General features: G+C 33.1%; 1 protein-coding gene across 6 annotated transcripts in view; it reads right to left on the reverse strand.

Moving 5' to 3' along the window:
* Nucleotides 1-25,397, reverse strand: part of KHDRBS2 (KH RNA binding domain containing, signal transduction associated 2) — a 678,558-nt gene that overhangs the window by 552,589 nt on the left and 100,572 nt on the right. For all 6 annotated transcript variants that reach the window (XR_010126724.1, XR_010126723.1, XM_054492856.2 and 3 more), the window contains exon 2: nucleotides 3,520-3,647. Coding sequence is in view for 4 of the 6 variants with exons in the window: in XM_054492856.2 (XP_054348831.2) it covers nucleotides 3,520-3,647 (128 nt within the window). In the remaining 2 variants the exon portion in view is untranslated. The remainder of the gene's footprint in view (nucleotides 1-3,519; nucleotides 3,648-25,397) is intronic.

Below are 25,397 nucleotides of genomic sequence, written 5' to 3' on the forward strand. Positions count from 1 at the left end.
ATCAACCTAGATGCCCATCAATGGTAGACTGGATTTTTTAAAAATGTGGTACGTATACACCATGGAATACTATGCAGCCATAAAAGAAGTTATCATGTCCTTTGCAGCAATACAGATGGAGCTGGAGGACATTATCTTAAGTGAGCTAATGCAGGAACAGAAAACCAAATACTGCGTGTTCTCACTCACAAGTGGGAGCTAAACATTCAGTACACATGGACACAAAGAAGGGAACAATAGACACTGGGGTCTACTTGAGGGTTGAGGGTGGGAGTAGGGTGAGAATGGAAAAACTACCTATCAGCTACGTTGCTTATTACCTGGGTGAGGAAATAATCTGTACACCAAATCCCCATGACATACAATTTACCCATATAATAAACCTGTGCATGTACCCATGAAACTAAAATGAAAATTAAAAATAAGTAATTGCTGTGATTCTGAAACATTTGCAAATGCAAACAATAGATGTACAACATCTATTTCTCTATTAATCTCTTTTGCAAATAAATTTTATTGTGTATTTTAGAGGTACACAAAATTATATTATGGGATACATATACAAAGTAAAAAAGTTACTTAAGTGAAGCAAATTAACATACTCATCATCCGAATAGTTGCCCATTTGTTTTATTTGCTTTTGTAGGCAAAAGCAGCTAAATTCTACTCATTTAGCATGAATCACAAATATGTCTATTAATTTTATTATAAAAATATAAAGCCAAATAAGAAAAACTGCTCAAAATAATTTAATATTAAAATATGACATATTTCCCCAAGTTAAATTATTAAATGTAAAGTACCAGGGCTAGATAAATCATTCTTAAAGAGCATTTTTATAATTTTTATAAATTAAATTTTAAACTTCATTCAATTTCTTGTAGTATTCAACTAAGTCAGCAGATTAACTTGAATTTGGAGAGTAACTGAAACACAATCTATCCAAAAAAAGTCATGTAGTAAAGTCTTGAGAAGGCCATTTCCCCAAGAATTCCCATAGTCATTTATTGCTCTTTAAGAGGACTGTGTCATCATCACATTAATTATTGGTACAAACAGACAGCAGTTGTCAAGGAGATAAATGGTTCTGAGAGAAAGCTGTATTATAAAGGAAGTCTTTCACCAGTGTGGCTCCCTGAAGGATAAATCACTTTTTATTATAAAAGATTAAACTTTAAATCCATAAATACTGTTGTGTTCTGCTTAACAGCTCACAGTGTTACACCACATCACACATTTTACAGCTCATAAATGTACATCAAATACAGCTGAAGTTTAGTGATCATAATCTTAACTATCTCACTGATATTTTTCTAAGAAGTAGACAATTCTAAGAATTGTCTACTAAGGAAAAAAATCACAACTTTTGTAATAAAACATGGTTTGTTTTCAAAAGATTATTAAATATAATAAGATAGTTTGTTTTCAAAATATTATGATTTATTGTTGTACTATAAAAACAAGAATAGGTAGGTCAACTTTGATAAGTGAGTATAAATCTGCTTCTCAGAATTTCACTCTTTTTCTATAAAAAAGCTCTAAAGTTCTCTTATGTGTGGTAATTAGGTGAAATGAATATTCCTTTAAAAATAAAGGAGTTTGGCAGGCTATTCATAATTTAAAGAAATGGTAAATTTTCTCAAGCATGAATTGTTATTTGAGACTACCCCATAAAACTATTATATTAACCATCGAGTGTTATCATTTTTCACATTCTTCCACATCTAACATGAAAAAGTAATGCAAATATGTGGGCATGATCAGTCAAGTTAAAAATGTAATGGTTCACCAAAAATGAAGAATCTAAAATTATAGTAACTGCACTAAAGATTTCCATCTATAACAGAAGCATGACCTTGAGCAATTCATATTTTTTCAGTTGCCTCATCTATAAAATAAAAGTTTTATATATTTTGTGATTTCCAAGATTAGTCCCAGCCTAAGCATTCCATGATTTTAAAAATTACAAGAGAGACAATTGTTTGCTGGTGATCCGTGGTCCACGGCAGTTAAGAATAAGCAGTTTTATTGTTAGAGCATTTTCTTATACATTACAAAATAAAACTTCACACAAAAATTTGACATCATAGAATATTCTTATTTCGGTATTCATCATTCTGAATCAAACATAGATCTGGTAATAATCAGCATAAAACCACTCATATGGGAACTTGAAGAGCCATCAAGACTTTAAATGCCTTACATACCTTGCCAGCTTAATTTGATCAGAGACCATAGAACTACATTTTTATTTAGAGGCAGGTATTAAGTCTGTCACTGACTTTCCCATATCCAGACATAAAAATATGTTATTCCAAGAAACATCATCAAGTTATATACCATATTTAAATGTATGATTTATGAAAAGAAACTTCTATTCAAGACTATAACTGGTTAACTGATCAAGTGAAAAAGGATACATTATTCTTTATACTCCAACATATTTCTACCTTATTTCACTACTATGCAAATTTTTCATGTACATTTCTAAGACTGCCCAATTTAATATTCAAGAGAACATGATTATGAAGCAAATCTAATAAAGTTTATTTTAAAAACATATACCTATGTAACACAGCTTTCTTGCAATAGAGTCTAGCTCAAAAAAAAATTGCATGCCCAAAATACTTCATCTCAAAGATAAATTTTATGGTTTGCTGGGCTTTAACAATTTTATCCCTGTCTGAAATAATTGTAGACAAAGCATCTAGTTAATTATATTTATTAAAGTTCATCATATCAGAAGACAATTGGTAAACCAGAGCATTTATTTCTGTAATCGTTACTATTAGGATAATTACATGGTCCTTGCTTCACATTCACTCTTCAGAAAGTAAATTATCAACTTGAATCTTTGAGTTTACATTTTAGTTTCCTCCATTCATTTGACCAAAAAAAATCCCTCTGTTTACCCATTGAAATGTATGAATATAATTGATAAAACCATGCCACTGAATGCTATCTTTTATAATCAATGATCTATTGGTGAAAAAATAGTTTAAAGAAAGATGTAACATTAAGAACGATATCATAATTATTTTATGAATAAACTTTGATTATAGAAGACTATAGGTTATAATCTAAGAGTCTAATAACCACCATGTGATTTTCTTAGATATATTAGTAATAATTCCCTGCTGATTTTCTAATGTTACATATTTAGTATCATTAATTCTACTCTGTTTTATAATAAGGATATACATTTTAACATGAACCAAAGATAATCAAGTGGGTGTACATATTTGGAAAAATTGATATTTATATTTTTAATAAACGACTAAAATATCTGATTATGCCTTCTACATTCACAGAACAAAAATGCTGTAGCCTTCAGTTGAAAATTACCCTCATGATTGCACTTTCAAAAGTTTTCCTTCCCCTATGTCTGTATCACGTGCTTGCATATACTTACATTATGAAGCTTCAAATATTTATTTTATAAAAGTCAATAAGTAAAATATCATCTTATTTTATCATTTTTAAATCAATTCTATGAGAACAAAGTATATATGGTAGTACCTTTGGATATTGCTTGACAGGAATCAGTACTCTTTCTGAGAGCTTTATGTTTTTGTTGCTGATGACATCAAGATACTTCTTTTCTTCGTCTTCCTTTTTTCCATCAGAACCTTGAAACTTTTCAATTTCTGGAAGAAAATCACAAGAAGAAAACAAGTGAAATGAGGAACCATGTTATCACAAATATGCTGAAAAATGTTATCATAAATAATATTCATATTACTCCTCTTCTCAAATAAGATTTTGATGAATACTGATAAAAGGCCTGAAACAGCATCTCGCCAACAGTTATGTGAATGCTGCTACTGTATCTAAGAGAACCTCTGTCAACTCAAACTAAAAAGTGATAATTGAAGATGTGACTGTGTCTTCTGTGAAAAAACTGATGAATTTAATTAATTTTTAATATCTTCAAACACAATAAAAAGGTAATATATGTCCTTTGACTATTTAAACTATTTTAGCAAACTTAATTTTTTCCAGGAGCAATAAATAGAACAAAATACATTTTAAGGATATATGCTTTATTTTTACTCAGAATTATTCCTAAGAAAATAAAAATAATTAAAATGGTAATTATTCAGTTGGCTAAAATAGGTAGTAAAGAGAAATTGCATGATATTTCACAAGGAATTATAGAAAAGTCATATAAACGATTAAATCTATAAATGCTAACATTTGTATTCATCAATAAGATATTATCTATATAGGTGTTTAAGAAAAATATTAGAATATTACCAAATTTGATATTTTGGAGCATACTTATCCACTCCTTCAATTTTGAATCAATTTATTCCATAAAAAATGTTAAATCTCTACTAGGTACCAAAAATACAACAGAAAACAATAAAATGTCTCTGTTTTTATAGACTCCATATTCTAATGTGGAAAATGAACAGTGAGAAAATGAATATATGGGCACGCATACAGTTATGGCTGGGGGCAAATAATAAACACAATATGCTGTTAAGAATACAAAGGAGACTCAAGCAGTGGCTATTACTTCAGATTTGAAGGGTGATATTTGATCAAAGCCCTGAATGATAGAGAAGAATAAGCCATGAGAAGACTGAGAAGAGCTTAACAGTCTGATGAAAAACAAGCTTTACTTGCTCTTGGAATAGCAAGAAGCAAGAAAGCCTGTGTGGCTGAAGAATAGTGAATGTGGAAAAAAGGCTTGATAAGTGATTATAGGACAGATCATGTAAGAACTTGTAGAATACATGGTGTTTTCTGCTTTATATTGTGACTGCAATGGTAAGCCTCTGGACCACTTTGAAGAATAAAGGAAGGCAGCCAGATTGTATTTTTATTTTTAAAGATAACATAGTATGTAATATGCAAAATCAATCACAGCAGAAGGCAAGCAAACAAGGAAACCAGCTTAGATTTGTCTAGTTGAGAAACGAGGCTGACAAAGTAGGAATGAGATGTTAAAAGACTGTGTAGTTACTACTAGAGTCATCTCATGCAATGCACTATGTAAAATAAGTGTTTTGGAGAATTATTAAAAATTCATTTTAAAAATTACCTTTATGTTTTTAATATAGTTATTATTATGAACATAACATAATCAGTAAATATTTATTTTTGTTCTTTGCTCTTGGTCAATGTACTAAAATACTAACTAAGATAAGAATGTGACAGTGTTTTACTTTTGTTATGGATAGAACAAAACATTCTATTTTTGTTATTTTGGAGTAGAGAAAAGGTGATGATAGTTATTAAGAATGAACATATTTCACATAAATTTATTTATATTGCATTTTACAACAATTATCTTTTAAAGGTCTGACTACTTCCAAAGGTAAGGGGAATATATATTTTATCTAATAGTTTTGTTCTTTGTTATTCTATCTTTAACTAACATTTTTACCCCAAATGTTTTCAAATGGCTTAAAGAAAAATTCCTAAAACATTTCAATTAGTAATCTTTTCGCATACTATTTATCTGGGCTGTGTGGAATTTAAAACGATTATTTTGGAGTAATATTACATTACTTACCCAGATAGTACCTGAGTGAAATCTACACTGCATAATTTTTATGAAGTCATTTATAATCATCTTATCAGTTACATGGTACAATTTCCCTAAAGACAAGTATCTTGAACTAAACTGAATTGTTTGAAAATAAGTTACATGTCTATAATTTCTACTTAGTGTGATAACATCAGATTCTTACATTCTACATGGAAGTATTAACAAGTCACTTTAACTAACTGACTCTTTAAACTGAAAATCACTTTATTCCAACCTTTCAATCCCTTATATAATTATTACAACCAGAATTATGATAATTGCAAAGAAAATCCATTTATCATGTCGTCTGATACTAAGAATAAACTTTTGATCACTGCCCTATGGGTGCACACACCTACATAATGTCATACTTTGTAGCTTGCTGAGGTAATTGTAATGTGGAACACAGTGAAGAAGCTGACTCGATTCCTGATCTATAATACATACGGCTTCTCCCTTGTTACTTTTTCATAAAAATATATTGAATTTGTCTGAAATTATTTGCTATCCACAAAACTATTACCTTAGGCTTTTTTAGACATTTGCAATTTGATTAGGCCAGGATTAACTCTAATAACCTTTCCATCAAGAAATGGAGTTAAATGAAATAGCATTTCCACTGCTATTTCTGTTCAATTCTACAATTTTCTTCTGAAGTTTTTTGGTATTATTTTGCCCTCCTAATACTTTCAGGGAGTTATCTTGTCTTCTTTGGCATATGTCCATGACTAATAGATCAATACTTGTATTTGTCAAATGCATAGGAACAAAATGGTATATGCCAAACTTGCCTGAGTTTAAAACCAAAGAAAGCTTCATCCATGTCTCTGCGAAGGACATGAACTTATCATTTTTTATGACTGCTTAGTAAACCATCATTCTCAGCAAACTAACACAAGAACAGAAAACCAAACACCACATGTTCCAGAGATCCAGAACAATGTGGGGATGCCCCATCTTACAACTTCTATTCAACGTACTACTGGAAGACCTAACCAGAGCAATTATGCAAGGGGAAAAAAAGGCATCCAAACAAGAAAAGTAAAAATAAAGATATCTGTTTGCAGTTGACATGATCTGATATGTAGGAAACCCCTAAAGACTTCACGTAAAAACTATTAGAAATAATAATTGAATTCAGTAAAGTTGCAAAACATAAAATCAACATCCAAAAATCAGTTCCATTTCTATATACTAGCAACAAACTATCCAAAAAAGAAATTAAGAAAACAATCTAATTTATAACAGCATCAGAAAGAATAAAACACTTGGGAGTAAACTTAGTTAAGCTGGTTAAAGACTTGTACACTGAAAACCAAAAGCATTGATGAAATAAATCAAAGAAGACAAAAATAAATGAGAAGACACTTTATGTTTATAGATTGGAAGAATTAATGTTGTTAAAATGTCCATAATACCCCAATAACCTAAAGATTCAGTTCAATCTCTGTCAAAATCCCAATGACATTTTTTACAAAAATAGAAAAAATAATCCCCAAATTTATATAAAATGATAAAAGAACTTCAAACGGCCAAAGTAATTTTGAGAAAATACACAACTGGAGACATCACAGTTCTCAATTTCAAAATATATTATAAAGTCATAGTAATCAAAACAGTATTATACTTGCATAAAAACAGAAATATAGACTAGTGGAACATGATAGGGAGTCCAGACATAAATCTATACATGTATGTTCAATTGTTCTTTGACACAGGTGCCAAGAATGCACAAGCGAGAAAAAAAGTCTCTTCAATAAATAGTGTTGAGAAAACTGGATGCCCACATGCACAACAATAAAATCGGACCCTTCTTTTACACTGCATAAAAAAAAAATCAACTCAAAGTGAATTAAAGACTTAAACATAAGACCAGAAATTGTAAACCTCCTAGAAGAAAAAGGGGTAAATGCTTCTTGACATTAGTATGGGGAATAATTTCTTAGCTATGACCACAAAAGCATAAGCAACAAAAGCAAAAATAGACAAGTGGGATTATATCAAACAAACAGTTTCTACACAGCAAAAGAAACAGTCAACAAAATGAAAATGTGACCTACAGAATGGAATGAAATATTTGAAAACCACATATCTGATAATAGATCTGATATCCAATATACATAAGGAACTCCTACAACTTAATAGCAAGAAACCAAATAATGAATTCAAAATTGGCAAAGAACCTGAATAGGCATTTCTCCAAAGATGATATGCAAATGGACAATAGCAATATGAAGAGATGTTGGAGATCACTAATCATCAGAGAAATGCAAATCAAAGCAACAATGAATTATTACTTTACACCTGTTAGGATGGCTATTATTGAAAAAAAAAGTTGGCAAGGATGTGGATAAAAGGGAATCCTTGTACATTATTGATGAAAATGTAAACAGGTGAATCCACTATGAAAAACAGTATAGAGATTCCTTAAAAAAAATTAACCTACCTTGATTTTGTATCCTGAGATTTTGCTGAAGTTGCTTATCAGCTAAAGGAGATTTTGGGCTGAGACAATGGGGTTCTCTAGATATACAATCATGTCATCTGCAAACAGGGACAATTTGACTTCCTCTTTTCCTAATTGAATACCCTTTATTTCCTTCTCCTGCCTAATTGCCCTGGCCAGAACTTCCAACACTATGTTGAATAGGAGTGATGAGAGAGGGCATCCCTGTCTTGTGCCAGTTTTCAAAGGGAATGCTTCCAGTTTTTGCCCATTCAGTGTGATATTGGCTGTGGTTTTGTCATAGATAGCTCTTATTATTTTGAGATACGTCCCATCGATATCTAATTTATTGAGAGTTTTTAGCATAAAGTGTTGTTGAATTTTGTCAAAGGCCTTTTCTGCATCTATTGAGATAATCATGTGGTTTTTGTTGTTGGTTCTCCTTAAGCTGATAAGCAACTTCAGCAAAGTCTCAGGATACAAAATCAATGTACAAAAATCTCAAGCATTCTTATACACCAATAACAGACAAACAGAGAGCCAAATAATGGGTGAACTCCCATTCACAATTGCTTCACAGAGAATAAAATACCTAGGAATCCAACTTATAAGGGACATGAAGGACCTCTTCAAGGAGAACTACAAACCACTGCTCAATGAAATAAAAGAGGATACAAACAAATGGAAGAACATTTCATGCTCATGGGTAGGAAGAATCAATGTCATGAAAATGGCCATACCGCCCAAGGTAATTTATAGATTCAATGCCATCCCCATCAAGCTACCAATGACTTTCTTCACAGAATTGGAAAAAACTACTTTAAAATTCATATGGAACCAAAAAAGAGCCCGCATCACCAAGTCAATCCTAAGCCAAAAGAACAAAGCTGGAGGCATCATGCTACCTGACTTCAAACTATACTAGAAGGCTACAGTAACCAAAAGATCATGGTACTGGTACCAAAACAGAGATATAGATCAATGGAACAGAACAGAGCCCTCAGAAATAACGCCACATATCTACAACTATCTGATCTTTGACAAACCTGAGAAAAACAAGCAATGGGGAAAGGATTCCCTATTTAATCAATGGTGCTGGGAAAACTGGATAGCCATATGTAGAAAGCTGAAACTGGATCCCTTCCTTACAACTTGTACAAAAATCAATTCAAGATGGATTAAAGACTTAAATGTTAGACCTAAAACCATAAAAACCCTAGAAGAAAACCTAGGCATTACCATTCAGGACATAGGCATGGGCAAGGACTTCATGTCTAAAACACCAAAAGCAATGGCAACAAAAGCCAAAATTGACGAATGGGATCTAATTAAACTAAAGAGCTTCTGCACAGCAAAAGAAACTACCATCAGAGTGAACAGGCAACCGGCAAAATGGGAGAAAATTTTCACAACCTACTCATCTGACAAAGGGCTAATATCCAGAATCTACAATGAACTCCAACAAATTTACAAGAAAAAAACAAACAACCCCATCAAAAAGTGGGTGAAGGACATGAACAGACACTTCTCAAAAGAAGACATTTATGCAGCCAAAAAATACATGAAAAAATGCTCACCATCACCAGCCATCAGAGAAATGCAAATCAAAACCACAATGAGATACCATCTCACACCAGTTAGAATGGCAATCATTAAAAAGTCAGGAAACAACAGGTGCTGGAGAGGATATGGAGAAATAGGAAGACTTTTACACTGTTGGTGGGACTGTAAACTAGTTCAACCCTTGTGGAAGTCAGTGTGGCGATTCCTCAGGGATCTAGAACTAGAAATTCCATTCGACCCAGCCATCCCATTACTGGGTATATACCCAAAGGACTATAAATCATGCTGCTATAAAGACACATGCACAGATACGTTTATTGAGCACTATTCACAATAGCAAAGACTTGGAACCAACCCAAATGTCCAACAATGATAGACTGGATTAAGAAAATGTGGCACATATACACCATGGAATAGTATACAGCCATAAAAAATGATGAGCTCATGTCCTTTGTAGGGACATGGATGAAATTGGAAATCATCATTCTCAGTAAACTATCTCAAGAACAAAAAACCAAACACCGCATATTCTCACTCATAGGTGGGAATTGAACAATGAGAACACATGGACACAGGAAGGGGAACATCACACTCTGGGGACTGTTGTGGGTTGGGGGGAGGGGGGAGGGATAGCATTAGGAGATATACCTAATGCTAAATGATGAGTTAATGGGTGCAGCACACCAGCATGGCACATGTATACATATGTAGCTAACCTGCACATTGTGCACATGTACCCAAAAACTTAAAGTATAATAATAATAATAAAATTTTTAAAAAATAAAAAAATAAAAAAAATTAACCTACCATATGACCTAGTTGTTATGGTCTGAAAGTTTGTGCCCCCACCAAATTCATATGTTCAAATCCTGACTCCAAGATGACAGTATTAAAAGGTTAGGCCTTTGGGAGGTGATTATTTCATGAGAATGGAACCCTCATGAATGAGATTCATGCTCTTTTAAAAGGGGCCTGAGGGAGAGCCCCCAACACAACTTCCACCATGGGAACACAGCTAGAAGGTAAGGAGACAGCTACATGACAGCATCCACAAAACAGAAAGTGGGCCCCTACCCAGATACTGAATCTGCCAGCACCAAGATCTTGGACTTCCTAAACTTCAGAGTTATGATAAATAAACGAGTAAGTTAAGGGAGCTCATTCACCCCTTCAACAATGTGAAGACACAAGAAGAAAGCATCATCTATGAAGCAGGAAATAAGCCCCCACCAGAAACCAAACCTACTGGATCTTGGAATTTTCCAAGATTTTGGATTTTCTTGGATTTTCCAGCCTCTAGAATTGGGAGAAATAAATGTTTATTGTTTGTAAGGCACTCCATTTATGGTATTTTATTATAGCAGTCCTAACAGACTAAGAGACCATAAATTTATACATGAGGAATCTAAAATAGTCACACTCATGGAAGCAAGAAGTACGGTGATGACAGGGAGTGAGAGAAGGAGGAAACAGGGAAGTGTTGGTTAAGAGATACAAAGTCTCAGCTGTAAACAATAAACAAGTCCTAGAGATCCACTGTACAACATAGTGCCTATAGTTAACATTACTGTATTGTTGGCTTAAAAATTTGCTAAGAGGGTAGATCTTCTATTAAGTGTTTTTACCACAAAAATAAACAAATGTAGTGGGAGGAAACTTTTTGAGGTGATAGATATGACTATGGTATTGGTTGTGTTAATGGTTTCATAGGGGTATACTTCTCTCCAAATTCATCAAGCTGTATATATTACATATGTACAGCTTTTTGTATGTCAGCCATATCTCAATAAAGTGGATGAATTTTTTGAAGGTTTTGTTTTTTGTTATTTTGTTTTGTTTTGTTTTACAATAAAGGATTATAGAAAAATAGGAGATGCAATTGCCTGGACTGGCAAGTCATACTATATAATTCTTTTATATTAAGAATGTTTCTTCATTTTGCTGAAGCTTTTTCAAAAATATTTTTAATACCTACCCTATATGTATAGTTTAGTATAGTCTATAACTTCAAAACTCAATGTCAATGTAAAGATTATTTTGTACTCATTCTGAAAATATGAGTAATATTTCAGTGAAAGGAGCTATTTGAATCTGTGAATCTTTACCTTGTCAAGTTACTTTCTTTTTTTTTTGATAAAAGGTATTTTAATATGATTAATTACTATTCCTTTTATTATTATTATTATTATTATTCTTATACTTTAGGTTTTATGGTACATGTGCGCAATGTGCAGGTAAGTTACATATGTATACATGTGCCATGCTAGTGCGCTGCACCCACCAACTCGTCATCTAGCATTAGGTATATCTCTCAATGCTATCCCTCCCCCCTCAAGTTACTTTCTTAACCCATGTGATTTTTTTCCTGCAACGAAATTCACAATTCCTGAACTAGCTATACTAAATGTTTAACACTGGCTTCCCTCACACTTCTAGTATTTATCTGACCTCAAAATAGAATTTGCTTACGATTTTAGAACCCTTAATAGCTATAAAATTAACATGTTAAGATTGTGTCTGTATTTTGATGCTTAACACAAGTTATTTTGTTGTGATTATATTTCTTTTTACGATTGGCACATTGTTGAGGCTCATATTTTTAAATATATATGACATAATTACATATGCACAAGCACAGAAATCACAATTATCTGTTTATATTTTAAGTTGGATATTTAAGATGGATTTTTAAATCATATATTTTCCTCTAAAGTCAAAATTTATGTAAATTTAAATAAATGAATTGTTTCCCAGTCATTTCAAACACAACATAGCGCTATATAGAACTAAATATTAAATAGTACTAAATATGTACATCAAAGACCAATTACGTAGAACTATTTTTGCCTAATTTCTTTATAGAGGGTGAATTACATGGTCTTCCAGATATTTATATTCCTAAAATTAAAAATAAAGAGAAGAGACAAATTTACAATATGTGCAAACTAGAAGTTTCTAGTTCTATGGAAATTTTCAGAATCCAGATACATTTAATTATTGAGAAGACTTCAAAAATAATCTTTTGATACTACATAAAAGAACATTTACATGCAAGATATAATTTTAGAATGTATTTAATGAAGAACATGGAATTCATCTGTGAAGAAAATATTTTTTGTTAATGAAATGAAAATGACCTTGAAATATAACAATAGGGTAGAATGCTGGTATTCAATGTTTTCAAATTTTTGCTTATCTATAATCAAAATTCAACAAGAGGTTGTAAAACACCTAACTTTTCTTTACGAATATTTTCAGAAGGAATTTTAACTATTTTACAAATGATACTTAACTACCTGGTAATTAAAACTCATTATAAATGGAGCACGGACAACTTATATTTAAATAATATCACCAAGTAAAGTTTATACTACTTTTTTCCACTCTGAAATTATACTTTTTTAGTTTCCAAGTAAAAATGCATTTTGCTTCTTGTATTTGAATACAGAACCAAACTTTTAATAATTAGTTTTAATAGAATAGAATAATGCAACACAGAAGAATAATTTTCATCTTCCTTTCAGAAATTTTCACATGAAAATTTAGAGATTATGTATACTATATTATAACAAGCTTCCATCACTTCAAAATCTAAGTCCAGAATAAAAGGGCAAATAGACTACAATTGTCATGAAATAAAAACCTAACATTAATCACAGAATATAAGGAAACGACTTTGCACAAATTTTACCTCTTTGATACTCATGAGAAAGATAGAAAATTTCAAATTTCAGTATCAAAAAATGGCTGAAGAAACATCAATGGTACTTTGCCACGAATATCTGCATTATAACCCTGTAGAGTCTGTAACAATTATCCCACTTTCCAAATAAAGAAACAGGAGTTCAAAGAGCATATATAATACATATTATAAATACATAAAAGAAAAGAGAGAAAAAGAATGCAAAAATTGAGGAGTCCTTAATGTAGCTTTACATTTAATAATGTAAACAAAAGTGATTAAACAGAAGCCAATCTCTGCTTAAAAATACCATTTAGAAATTTGTCTTCATATAAAACATTTTCCAGGGAGTGGGCCATCAAGGTTCATGTTTTGCCTTAACTACTTCTAGGAAGCTCAAGGCTAAGTCTGTCTTCAAATAGCTCTAACTTTCCTCAGATAAGGATTTCTTGCATAATTCTTTTTCTTTTCATCATATTTACAACTTTTTATTTGTTTTATTCTGCAGGAATATTTTATTTTTATCTTGTACTTGCTTTTATATAAGGTGCCTCAAATTCACCTCAGAAATAGGTAAGTTATTAAATGCCACTTGAAAATTATTATGCTGCATTAATAATATTAATCCAACAGTCCTCACTAATGCAAAATTTCTTTGAGTTCCCTTTGCGGTTTTTGGAGTTAAATCTGGGTGCTAAAATATCTTTGTCACCTGCTAGCTACATGATCTTAAGCAAGTTAGTTAGCCTCTGTTTACTTATCTTTTTAAAATAAAGTAAATCTTTCAAATGATGTTATTATAACGATTAGCATTTTGGGCATTGCTGTCTGGCAATAATTATTGCATTGTTTTGATATTATTACACCTCACATTTGTCTCCCTGTATTTTGTAACCTCTTAGCAGGAAGTTTATTTTACCCATCGTTATAGCCTCAGTTATTAGGCCAAAGCAGAATAGGAAATTATACCCTAAACCTGTGTTTTACATCATAGAAAAATAAAATGGGTAATTTCTCACAGAACAAACCTTAAATGATAACATGCTAACCTTAAATCTGAACTATGTTGCTAGCAAAACAGACGTCCTAAGTCATGGATCTCCCAGGCTAAAGGTCAGCAGGTCACAGTTTAGTGAATACTGGTCTAATTCCACAACAATTTAAGGGATGGAAAGTTGTTCTTGAATATAGAATCATATTTTCCTTTTTATTGAAGGCATAAGAGACTGTCAGATCCATTAATGACAAATCAGTGCTAAATAATGTTAAGTATCTTCACAAGTAATTATTTTGATTATTGAAGTAGAAATAGAGACATTAACTGCTAGACAATTTAAATATGATCCAGGCATTTATTTTCAATGATAATTAATCATAAGATAGTTAACTGTTTTAATCACTACTCATTTATTTTAATGCCCTAAACCTACTAAAATTCTGAAACTATCTGATACTCCAATCCCCATTTCCTGTCTGCTTATCCAAATTATAACCACTTCAAGGCTTGGCTTACAGTTCCTCTCCCTCATGGGGTTGTACAGAGTAACTCAGAAATTTCACTCTTTATAATCTCCCATCACCTAATTCGTATGTTAAATATTCAGGTTGTACTATTTTGCTTATAAGATAAGACCACAACCTAACATAGTGGCCTTGAACAAGTCACTGAAGCTTTCTGGACTTCTATTGTTCCTTCCCACCCATTCACCCTAATGTGGGAATCAAATCTTATGAGGGGCATTCTAGTATCTTCTTAAGAATGCAGGCTTCTGGATACAGTATTGTATCTGCCACTTGTTAACTGTGTGACACTTGCCAACAAATGATGATGACAGTTATTCCTTTCTAAGCCTTTTCTATGTATTAGGCAATGATCAATTTCTGCACATATTCTAGTTCATTTACTTAGTTTACTTAAGTTTTCTGCATCACATTGCTCAGTTTAAAACGGGAATAATATCCTCCTAAAACTGCTGTAAGGATTAAGTGAGTCAAATTTTCAAAAGTACTTAGAATAGCATTTGGTACACAATAAGAGCATAACGAATACTAGCTATTATCATTTTATTTACTTGCATTTGGGGGCTGGACATGAGACTTCACTGAAGTTTTGTATCATTAAAACCAAACATCATGACAGTCAATGTCATGTATTTCACAAGCTTACACCTTGTCTTTAAGTAGATTGTTAATTATTGATGGTATATCCATGACTTACATTTGAATGTGTCCTTTATCAGACTAATATCATTATATAAATGCTAGGAATATCATACATATTCATTTAAATATGAAATAGGACAAAATGAAGGAGAAAAATGCAGCTATGGTGATGATAAGAATAGGGTGTGGTATAAATTTGCTGAAACCATCATCAAAAAAATGTTGGAATCTTTTGGATAGTATTGTCATCTAACACTAAGCAGTGGTACCTCACAAAAGGCAAGAGTTAAAGATTTATTTATTTTTAACTGTGTTGAGACTCAGACACAAATTCTTAAATTTTAATGTTAAGAACTTTAATGGGTTTCTTAAAAGAATAAAATATTTTATTGATACTCATTCCATATATATCTACATGTAGTTGTCCCATTTGGGTCCCTTTCTTTGAATGCATTCAGTGTTTTGAATTAGTTCTTGCTAAGTTAAATACACATAGATTTCAACACAAGAAAAAAAAATTCAGGACACATATTTCTCCTTGCTGAGCAACCATATATCATATTACATAAGAAAAGTAGTGGATCTTACATTGATATTCCACTTTGTGTGTCAGAGTTCCACAGTCCATCATGCTGGCAAAGACAACATCAAGTTTCCTTAAACTTGCACCTGGTGCAAAGAATTGCTCAAGTGATTTGTATGCATTATATCATTCCATCTTCATATTAACCCTTGACAATATAAACAAATGTTACTTACATTATACAAAAGGAAAACCTGAATATTAATTTCCCCAATTGTACAGCAAGGAAAGTAAGAGATTTGAATAATAAAGCCCAGGTTCTGAACAATTATATCAATCATTCATATTCTTACTCATGCACTCTTTCATTTAATAATTATTTATTGAAGGCCTACTATTGTCCCAGGCACCATCCCAGAAACTGAAAACTGTGGTGAAGCAAAATCTGTGCCTTCTTCAATCTTATAGTCTAGTGAGGTAGAAAGTAAATGAATAGGTAAATTATAATGCAATTCAGAAAGAGATTTTTTAAAAGTTTTACTAATGTAAGTTTATATACAAAATATTAAACATATTTTTATTATTATATTTTGATGACTTTTAACATATGCATACAGCCATGACTCCATCACTGCAATCAGTATACTAAATATATTCATCATTTCCAAAAATTTCCCTGTGTTCTTTTGTGTGTGTGCTATGGTTTGGTTTAATTTTTTTGTGGAGGAGGGGACGTTGTTTGCTCTTTGTGTTAAGAACACTTAAGGTGAAATCTACCCTCTTATTTTAAAGTACACAATACTGTATTGTTAACTATAAGTACTATGTTGCACAGCAGTATATTTGTCCATTTGCATTGCTATAAAAGAATACCTGAGGCTGGGTAATTTATAAAGAAAAGAGGTTTACTTGGCTCATGATTGTCAACAGTAGGAACATGGTGCCATCATCTGCTTGGCTTTCGGTGAGACCCAGAAAGCTTTTGGTCATGGCGAAAAGGAGGGGGAGCCAGCATGTCACACGGTGAGACAAAGAGCAAGAGACAGAGGAGGAGGGACCAGGCTGCTCTAAACAACCAGCCCTCAGGTGAACTACCAGAGCAACAACTCACTCATTACCATGGAGACAGCACCAATCCATTCATGAGGGATCTGCCCTCATGACCCAAACACCTCCCACTAGGCTCCACCTTCAACACTGAGGATGCTATTTCGTCATGAGATTTGGAGAGGACAAATATTCAAACCATATCAAGCAGGTCTCTAGAACTTATCATCTTGTATAATAAATATTATATCCATTGAGCAACAATTCCTACTTCTCCCTTGCTCCAGCCCCTGGTAATCACAATTCTATTCTTTGCTTCCATGCATTTGACTATTTTAGATATCAGATGTAAGTGAAATCATGTAGCGACTGTCCTTCTGTGACACGTAGCATAATGTCCTCCAGGTCTATCCATGTTGTCACGAATGGAAATAAATGTTGTGAAAATCATAAAAGAGGGTAATGGCATATAAAATGGTGAGAAGTGAGTGATGTTTAGATAAGCGTGATTAAAAATGGCCTCTGAGAAAGTCATCCTTGATCAGAGACATGAATCAAGTATGGGAAATAAATGCATGAAGATCTGGGGTAGAGTTTTCAAGGCAAATGAAACAAAGTGCAAGACATCTCAGGCTGGAAAGAATTTGGCACATTTAAGAAATGCTAGAAGGGTGATGTGGCATGAATGTGGGAGAAAGGGATAGAAAGTCCACCATTTCTGAAAATAGGTCATTAGAAACACTGTGGTTCCCTTTTCACTCTTTCTCTTAGAAAACGTGTCAGTAGGCTGGGTGCGGTGGCTCACACCTGTAATCCTAGCACTTTGAGAGGCTGAGGCAGGTGGATCACTTGAGGTCAAGAGTTCAAAACCTGCCTGACCAATATGGTGAAACCCCATCTCTATTAAAAATTCAAAAGATTAGCCACGTGTAGTGGCATGTGCATGTAATCCTATCTACTCAGGGGGCTGAGGCAGGAGAATTGCTTGAACACGGGAGGCGGAGGTTGCAGTGAGCCAAGATTGTGCCACTGACCACTCCAGCCTGAGCGACAGAGCAAGAGTCTGTCTCCAAAAAACAAAAAACAAAAAAAAAGAAGAAGAAAGAAAAAGAATATGTGTCAGAGGGAAGTCAGGTACCATGTCCTGAGAACATTCAGCCAGCCCTATGTAGAGGTCCATGTTGTGAGAAACTGAAGCCTTTTGCTAACAGCAGTGTGAGAGAGCCACCTTAGAAATACGTGCTCTCTCAACATTAAGGCTTTCAAATGACCACCACTTCTTTTTTTTTTTTTAATTTTATTATTATACTTACACTTCTTAACAGACCCTGGGCCAGAACTGTGCATCCAGGCTTTTCCAAAATTCCTTAACTATGGAAACAGCCAGATAGTAAGTGTTTGCCATTTTAAGCTCTTAGGTTTTGAGGTAATTTATTATGCAACAATAAGTAACACCATGAGACAGAACTTTTATTTTCTTCTAAGTGCAATGCTAAAATTTTGAAGAATTTTAGCACAGTTTTAACCTGATTTTAGTGGAGGCAGGAAGACCAGTTGTGAGGCAGTTGCACTAGACCAGGTGAGATATGATGAAGGATAAAGTGTTAGAGGTAAAGGTCTACAAATTGGTTGGATTATTTGGAAGGTAGAGGTTTGCTGTAGATAAAATGGAAGTCTAAGAAAAAGGGGGGAAATCAACAGTGACTCTCAGGTTTTTGGCTTGAGTAAGTAGGTGAGGAGTAGCAACATTTATAGATATAAAAATGACTGGCAGAACAACAGGCTTGGCTGGGAAAAATATAAGTTGTACTTTGGCTACATTTAGGTGAGACCTAATCAGAGATGTAGAATCAGGAGTTGGATAAGGAATTCAGGAGCCTAAGGAAAAGGTTGGCAGGTTGACATGTAAATGTTTCTGTCATTAGCATATGATTGATGCTCGAATTTATAGGAGGAATTTATAGGAGGAACTTATAGAGGAAGGAAGATCTCCAAAGACTGAGCCCAATGATACTCTAATATGTAAAGTTCAGGAAGAGAATGAGAATCCAGCAAATGAAGTAAGAAGGGGCAATGAGTGCAAGAGGAAGAAAATCAGGAAAATGTAGATCACAAGATTCAAGTGCAGAAAGTATCTTAAGAAAAAGAAAGAAATCAACTGACTCATCCTACTGGGAAGTATAGTTAAATGGAAGCTGAGTTTTGACTACTGGCATTGGCAAGGTGAAAGATGCTGCGTATCTTTATAAGAATAATTTTAGACACTCTTTAGACTGGATTTATGAGAGAACAGGTGAAGAGAATGTAGCCACAGTATGAAGCTTCCCCCTACACCTCAGTAGGGTTACCCTGGTTCATTGCCTTCCTGAACCTTTTTCTAAATTCTTGAGACCATCAATACTGCAGTTCCTTCAACCAAATAACATTTTCTCCTTTCCTTTTATATTTGGAACTAAATCCTTTTGTTGAGGTCATCTGCGCTAAGCACACTTTCAGTTGATTTCACCCATTTTGATAATACACATCTACCATCTTTCATCTTTTTAGACACCAAGCCCAAACTACCTTCCTGAGTTTTATACTTTTTTCAATATTTTACTCTATATTTATACTCTAAAATTTTTAATACAAATAATACTCAGCGCATCTCAAACTGTATTTTAAAACCTATTAGCTCTAAAACCTATTCTTTCACTATCTTCTCTTTTACCACAATCTTCCTAAGTCACCCAAGAACAACAAAACCGGAAATCTCAGCCATGTGAATAAGAGTTACTCCCTGGTACTCCCCATTCTATATGCAGTAGTCAAGGAATCCTGTTGATTCCATCTCGGAGCTTCTCTCACATGGAGCTTTTCTACTCAGATACTCTCTCACTGCCTCAATTCACTTTCCCATCATTCTCACCTGAATGGGCAGGACCCCTTCGACCAGTTTCCCTGAAAATCCATATAAAACTTGTCTTCCACCTCCAAGCTGTCTTTCTAAAACACAGATCTGAGCATTCCATTTTTCTCTCTTCTGTTGGAGTATGGTATCTGAACTGTGTTTATTCCCTGGCTGTACTAAGCATTCAAATCTTTGTTGAATGAATGAGTGTCACTACACTGACATGTACCTGCTTCTCACTGTTGAAGGTTAAATTCTAATTTTTATCCAGTCACTAAAAATTGATCAACCATTCTAGTCTTATCTCTCACCACTTTCTAGTCTTCTTTCTTGCCATCCTGAAACAGGCACGTTGCAGTCTATCCTCATACATACTCTGAACAGATGATACTCTCAAAGTCCGTAGGCTTTTGCTGATGATCTTCCCTCCTTCCTCTGACCAGTGGAGGATTACTCCATCTTTAAGGCAGGCCCAGTTTTAATACTCATTTCGCATGACTGCCCCATCCCAGGTCTCCCTTAGCACTTTGTACTCTAAATGCAACACTTTTGTCACTTTTTAATGTGCTATTTGCAAGTGTTTTCCTCATTAGACTATGACTTCCTTGAAGCCAGGGACCATATCACATTTATTATTTTTCACTCCCAGCACTCATTACAATAGATAACTTAGAATTTAAACTCAGTCAGGCCCACCCATCAGCCTGTCCCTCTGAATAAATCTTTCTAGAAGAATATCACTTGGTTTTTAATGTGAAAATTTCATAAAACATATGCGGCTCTCAATACAACAATTTTTACACTGCTGTTTACACTAGAAAACTTACATTTATTTCCACAAAACATGGTACTAAACTTTAAAATTCATATTTATTTCCACAAAATGCAATACATTTTTAAAATCTGGATTGATTTTAATATCATGTACGCATCTTGGAAATCACAACAAAGGGTGACATCTAAGAGAGGTGACACAAATTTAAAAAAACTTTTTTTAACAACCTTATTGATCAGTGATTAGAAAGTGATATTTTGTGCATTTTAAAACCTAGCATAGTCTCTTGTTACCTATATGTTAATGGTTAAGTATAATTTGGGTTATATTTTAGAAAGCTGTTTGAAAGTTTTGGATTGACATGCAATGCATTATAATTTTTTCATGTAAAATATTAGAAAATAAGCTCTCAGAGAGCTTGTTTTATTCAATATATCTGATCAATCAGTAGATCTGATATTGACATAAAAAAGCAATAAATCTGATTTTTTAAATGAATTATTAATTGGGAACAACCTGTACTCATTACTAAGTTATTTCTGATTTTCTCACATTCAAATTCAATTGCATTTATTTCCAGAGCATGAGTAGAACATATGTCCTATGTGTGTGTAAAAAAATAAGAGGCTTTACTGTTGCCAAAGATATCTTGAGATCTACTATCTTAACGAAAAGAAAACAACACATTTAAAATCAGCAACTCAAGTTGCATTGGTTTGGTTCAAACGAAAAGACTTTTTTCCTGATCCTACTTCTACTGTGATGATTATATAAAATGGCATTCACCATTTAGACTCAATTTACAGAAATGCTACAAGCAGATGTGCTTGACTTTGTATTAATTTATTTTCAAGATGTTCAGAAATCTAATTACATTAGGCATTCCTTGTGTTTAAAACTCGATTTTCCTGAATATATAGAGGTGGGCCATCATTCATTAGAGTTAAAAATGCCAACTCTGTCAATAGCACCAGGTATTTAAATATAACTGAATGTGACCTGCTTCACATACATCTTGCCCCAGGGCACAGTTTCTTCATCAAATAATTTCATTCACTCAGCACATGTTATAGAGAGCATCTTACTGTGTATAAATTATTGCGAAGTAGAAGGTGATGCAACACTGTTTTAAACTGCTGGTTATCCAGTGACCATTCATTGCAAGTGTCACAATGAAACAGTCATTAAGTTTGTTGCTCATACTACTCCTAATTTCTTACCTGTATATTTCAAGAAGCCAAACTTACATAAGGCAAATTGAGAAGTTTATTAAATACATTTCTAGTATTTATGAATGGCTTAAATATAAATTGGAAGGCCATCTCCCTTAGCATCAATATTTTGGCTGAATATAATAAATACTAATACTATCACAATTGAAAAAATCAAGAGATTCCCTTAAAATATATTTAAAATGAATATATATGTATATAGGTATGTGTATATCTATATAAGTATAGATATACACAGTATACACATTTATATTTATATATGTTTTCTAGGGGATAAACACTTCACCAAAGATTGTTATATGGTCCCTTTGTTTTAGGTATATAGGCCATCGTTTTGTAAACTGATTCTGTGCTTGGAGACAGTAAATGTAGGATAAAACAGCCACAATTTTTGAAGTCAGACTAATCAAATATGTGTTCTAATTTTTATGGGCCTCAGAAATGTAAATAGATTTCATATAAAATGATGAAACCACTTCCTAACTTGTTGGGTGGTTTTTGAAAATTAGGCCTAATATATATAATTTAAGGGCTTGATATTTGTGGTGATTTTTAATCTCTAGGAAAAGAGTATACATCCTTTCCCTTTAAACATGTCCCCTTCACCCAACTCTAAAGGAGAAAGCTCCTCTAATGCATTATCTTGGGTAGATTCCTGGAGGTGGAATAAGTCATACGGTAGCTATATGCTTAACATTTTGAAAAACTGCTAAAATGTTTTCCAAAGTTACTGTACCATTTTACAATCACATCAGCAATGTATGAGGATTCCAGGATCTCTGCATCTTCACTGACACTTGCTATTGTCTGTCTTTATTTTAGCCATCCTAGCATGTATGCAATGGTATTTCATTGAGGATTTGATTTGCCTTTCTTTAATAACCAATGAAGTTGAGCATATATTAACACTATCATTGTAAATTTGCTACCTTCTATAAAGAAATATCTACTCAAGTCAGCTGTCAATTTTTAAGTGAATTATTTGTCATTTTATTACTGAGTCATAAAAGTTCTTTACATTCTTGGATAAAAGCCCCTTATCAGAAAAATAATTTGCAAATATTTGTTCCTATTCTGCATGTTTTCTTTTCACTTCCTTGATATCAATTGCACCCACAAAAGTTGTAATTTTGATGTAGTTCAATTTATTAAGTTTTTTTCTTTGCCATTTAACTTTTGTGTCATATCTAAGAAACCACTGCCTAACCCATAGTGGCAAACATACGTCTATGTTTTTTTCCAGGAGTTTTATAACTTCAGCTCTTACATTTAATTCTTTTATCCATATTGAGCTAAATTTTTATAAACAAGATAAGAGTCCAACTTCCTTTTTTTTTTTTTTTGCATTTGGATAAACAGCTGTCCTACCAACACTTGTTGAAATTACTATTTTTTTTCACATTGAATGCTCTTGAAACCCTTGTAAAAAAAATCAATTAACCATGAATGTGTGAGGGTCTATTTCTGGACTTTCTAAGCAATTCTATTGATCTACATGTCTGTCCTTATGTCCACACTACACTTTTTTTTTTTTTTTTTTTTTGAGATGGAGTCTCTCTCTGTTGTCCAGGCTGGAGTAGACAGGCACAATCTCAGCTCACTGCAACCTCCGCCTCCCATTTCAAGTGATTCTCCTGCCTCAGGCTCCCAAGAAACTGGGATTACAGTTGCGCCCGCCACCACACCACACCCAGCTAACTTTTGTATTTTTAGTAGAGACGGGGTTTCACCATGTTACCCAGGATGCTCTCAAACTCCTGATCTCAAGTGATTCACTCATGGTGGTCTCCCAAAGTGCTGGAGTTACAGGTGTGAGTCACTGCGCCCAGCCTACAATCTCTTTATTATTGTATTTTTGTAGTAAATTTTTAAATCACAAAGTATGAGTACTCAAAATATGTTCATCCTTTTCACAATCGTTTTTGTGATTTTAGGTCCCTTAGATTTCCATATGAATTTTTAGATTATTTTGTCAGTTATATAAGAAACTACCTGAAATGTTGATAGGGATTTCACTGAATCTGTAGATCAGTAAGGGATATTATCATCTTAACAATATTTAGTCTTTCAAATGATGAACATGGGATACCTTTACACTTAATTAGACCTCCATTAATGTCTTTCAACAAAGTTTTATAATTTTCAGCATACAAGCCATGCCCTTATTTGTTAAATTCATTTCGAAGTATTTTCTCCTTTGATGCTATTGTAAATGGAATTTTAAAAATTCATTTTCAAACCCTTTTGTTGATGTATAGAAAAACAATTTATTTTTCTATGCGCTTGTGTCCTGCAACCTTGCTAAACTCTCTTATTAGTTCTAATATTTTTGTGTGGACACTAAAGGATTTTCTACATCAATTATATTTTGATATTTATATCCTCTTAGCATTCTCTATTCCCTGTTTCCCACAACATATTTTTGAAAGAAGTGTCATTTCATTTTTCTTCCATATCAGCAAAAATTTTTAATAAAATAAACTCAAGGAAGAAGCAATGGCTGAATGAGAAATTTCTTAGTCATCAAAAAAATGTTCTCCCTTAGAGAAATAAACATATTTGTTATAAAGCATGGCTCACTATTTTTTTATTCTAGTAAAATTAAAATTAGTACTGTGAAATAATGACAGCACTCAGAGACTCCTTTCTGAGCTAAGGAATGAATAAAAATCCCTTGGCCATTGGGTACTTGATAAATCTTCAGTGAATGAATGTAAAAGTGAATGACATATATAAAAATACATAAAGTGTGCACAGTCCAACTAAAAAAAGTCAGTGAATTCTCATCCCGAAATAAAGGTGTCAGTGTGGAAAAACAGCCTGCCACTAATTTTGGCTTAGGCTGGCCAGTGAGAGCACTGAGCCCTGTTTCACATGAATAAATGAAGAAAAAAAGAACAGAACTAAACATTAGAAATAATGTTTTAAAATGTAAATTAATTAAACAATTATAAACATTGCTTTTAATGTTGTTGAGCTGCCTGTTTCTAAAAATATTAAAACAGAGGCAGAATAAGCATCTGTTATGAATTCTAGAAAGTGATTTCCCATTCTGGGTGAGTGAGTGGAGCCAATGACCTCAAGGTTTCCTTTAGGATCAATAACTTTATAAAAAGAGTCAAATTTTCTAATAAACAGTTAATATTTATTTTAGAAAACAGAATGTGAAATCCCTGTATAGACTAACTTCTAACATTTGTACAGCCTAGGGTAGTAGTGCAAATGGAATCTCCTATAAAATAAGTTGAAATATTTGGAGTTATAAGCCAAGTTAACAAACTGTCAAATAAAATAAATTCTATACTTCTACTATGACAAATAGACCTTCTTATTCATATTGGCTTTACATTCACTACTTCCCAATAAGTATACTTCCAATTAGGCAAAGAGCCTTACAGAATTTAGATTTCTAGAACTCCACCTGTGCCAGAACAGATCGGTATGGGAAGACCTAGACTCACTCTCAGTTCTGTACAGTACTACAAAAGGTTATGCTCACATTTGTGTGGGCAACCATTCCCAAACCACCAAGCTCCC

This window comes from Pongo pygmaeus, chromosome 5, assembly GCF_028885625.2.
Source record: "Pongo pygmaeus isolate AG05252 chromosome 5, NHGRI_mPonPyg2-v2.0_pri, whole genome shotgun sequence".
NCBI classification, from domain to species: Eukaryota; Metazoa; Chordata; class Mammalia; order Primates; family Hominidae; genus Pongo; species Pongo pygmaeus.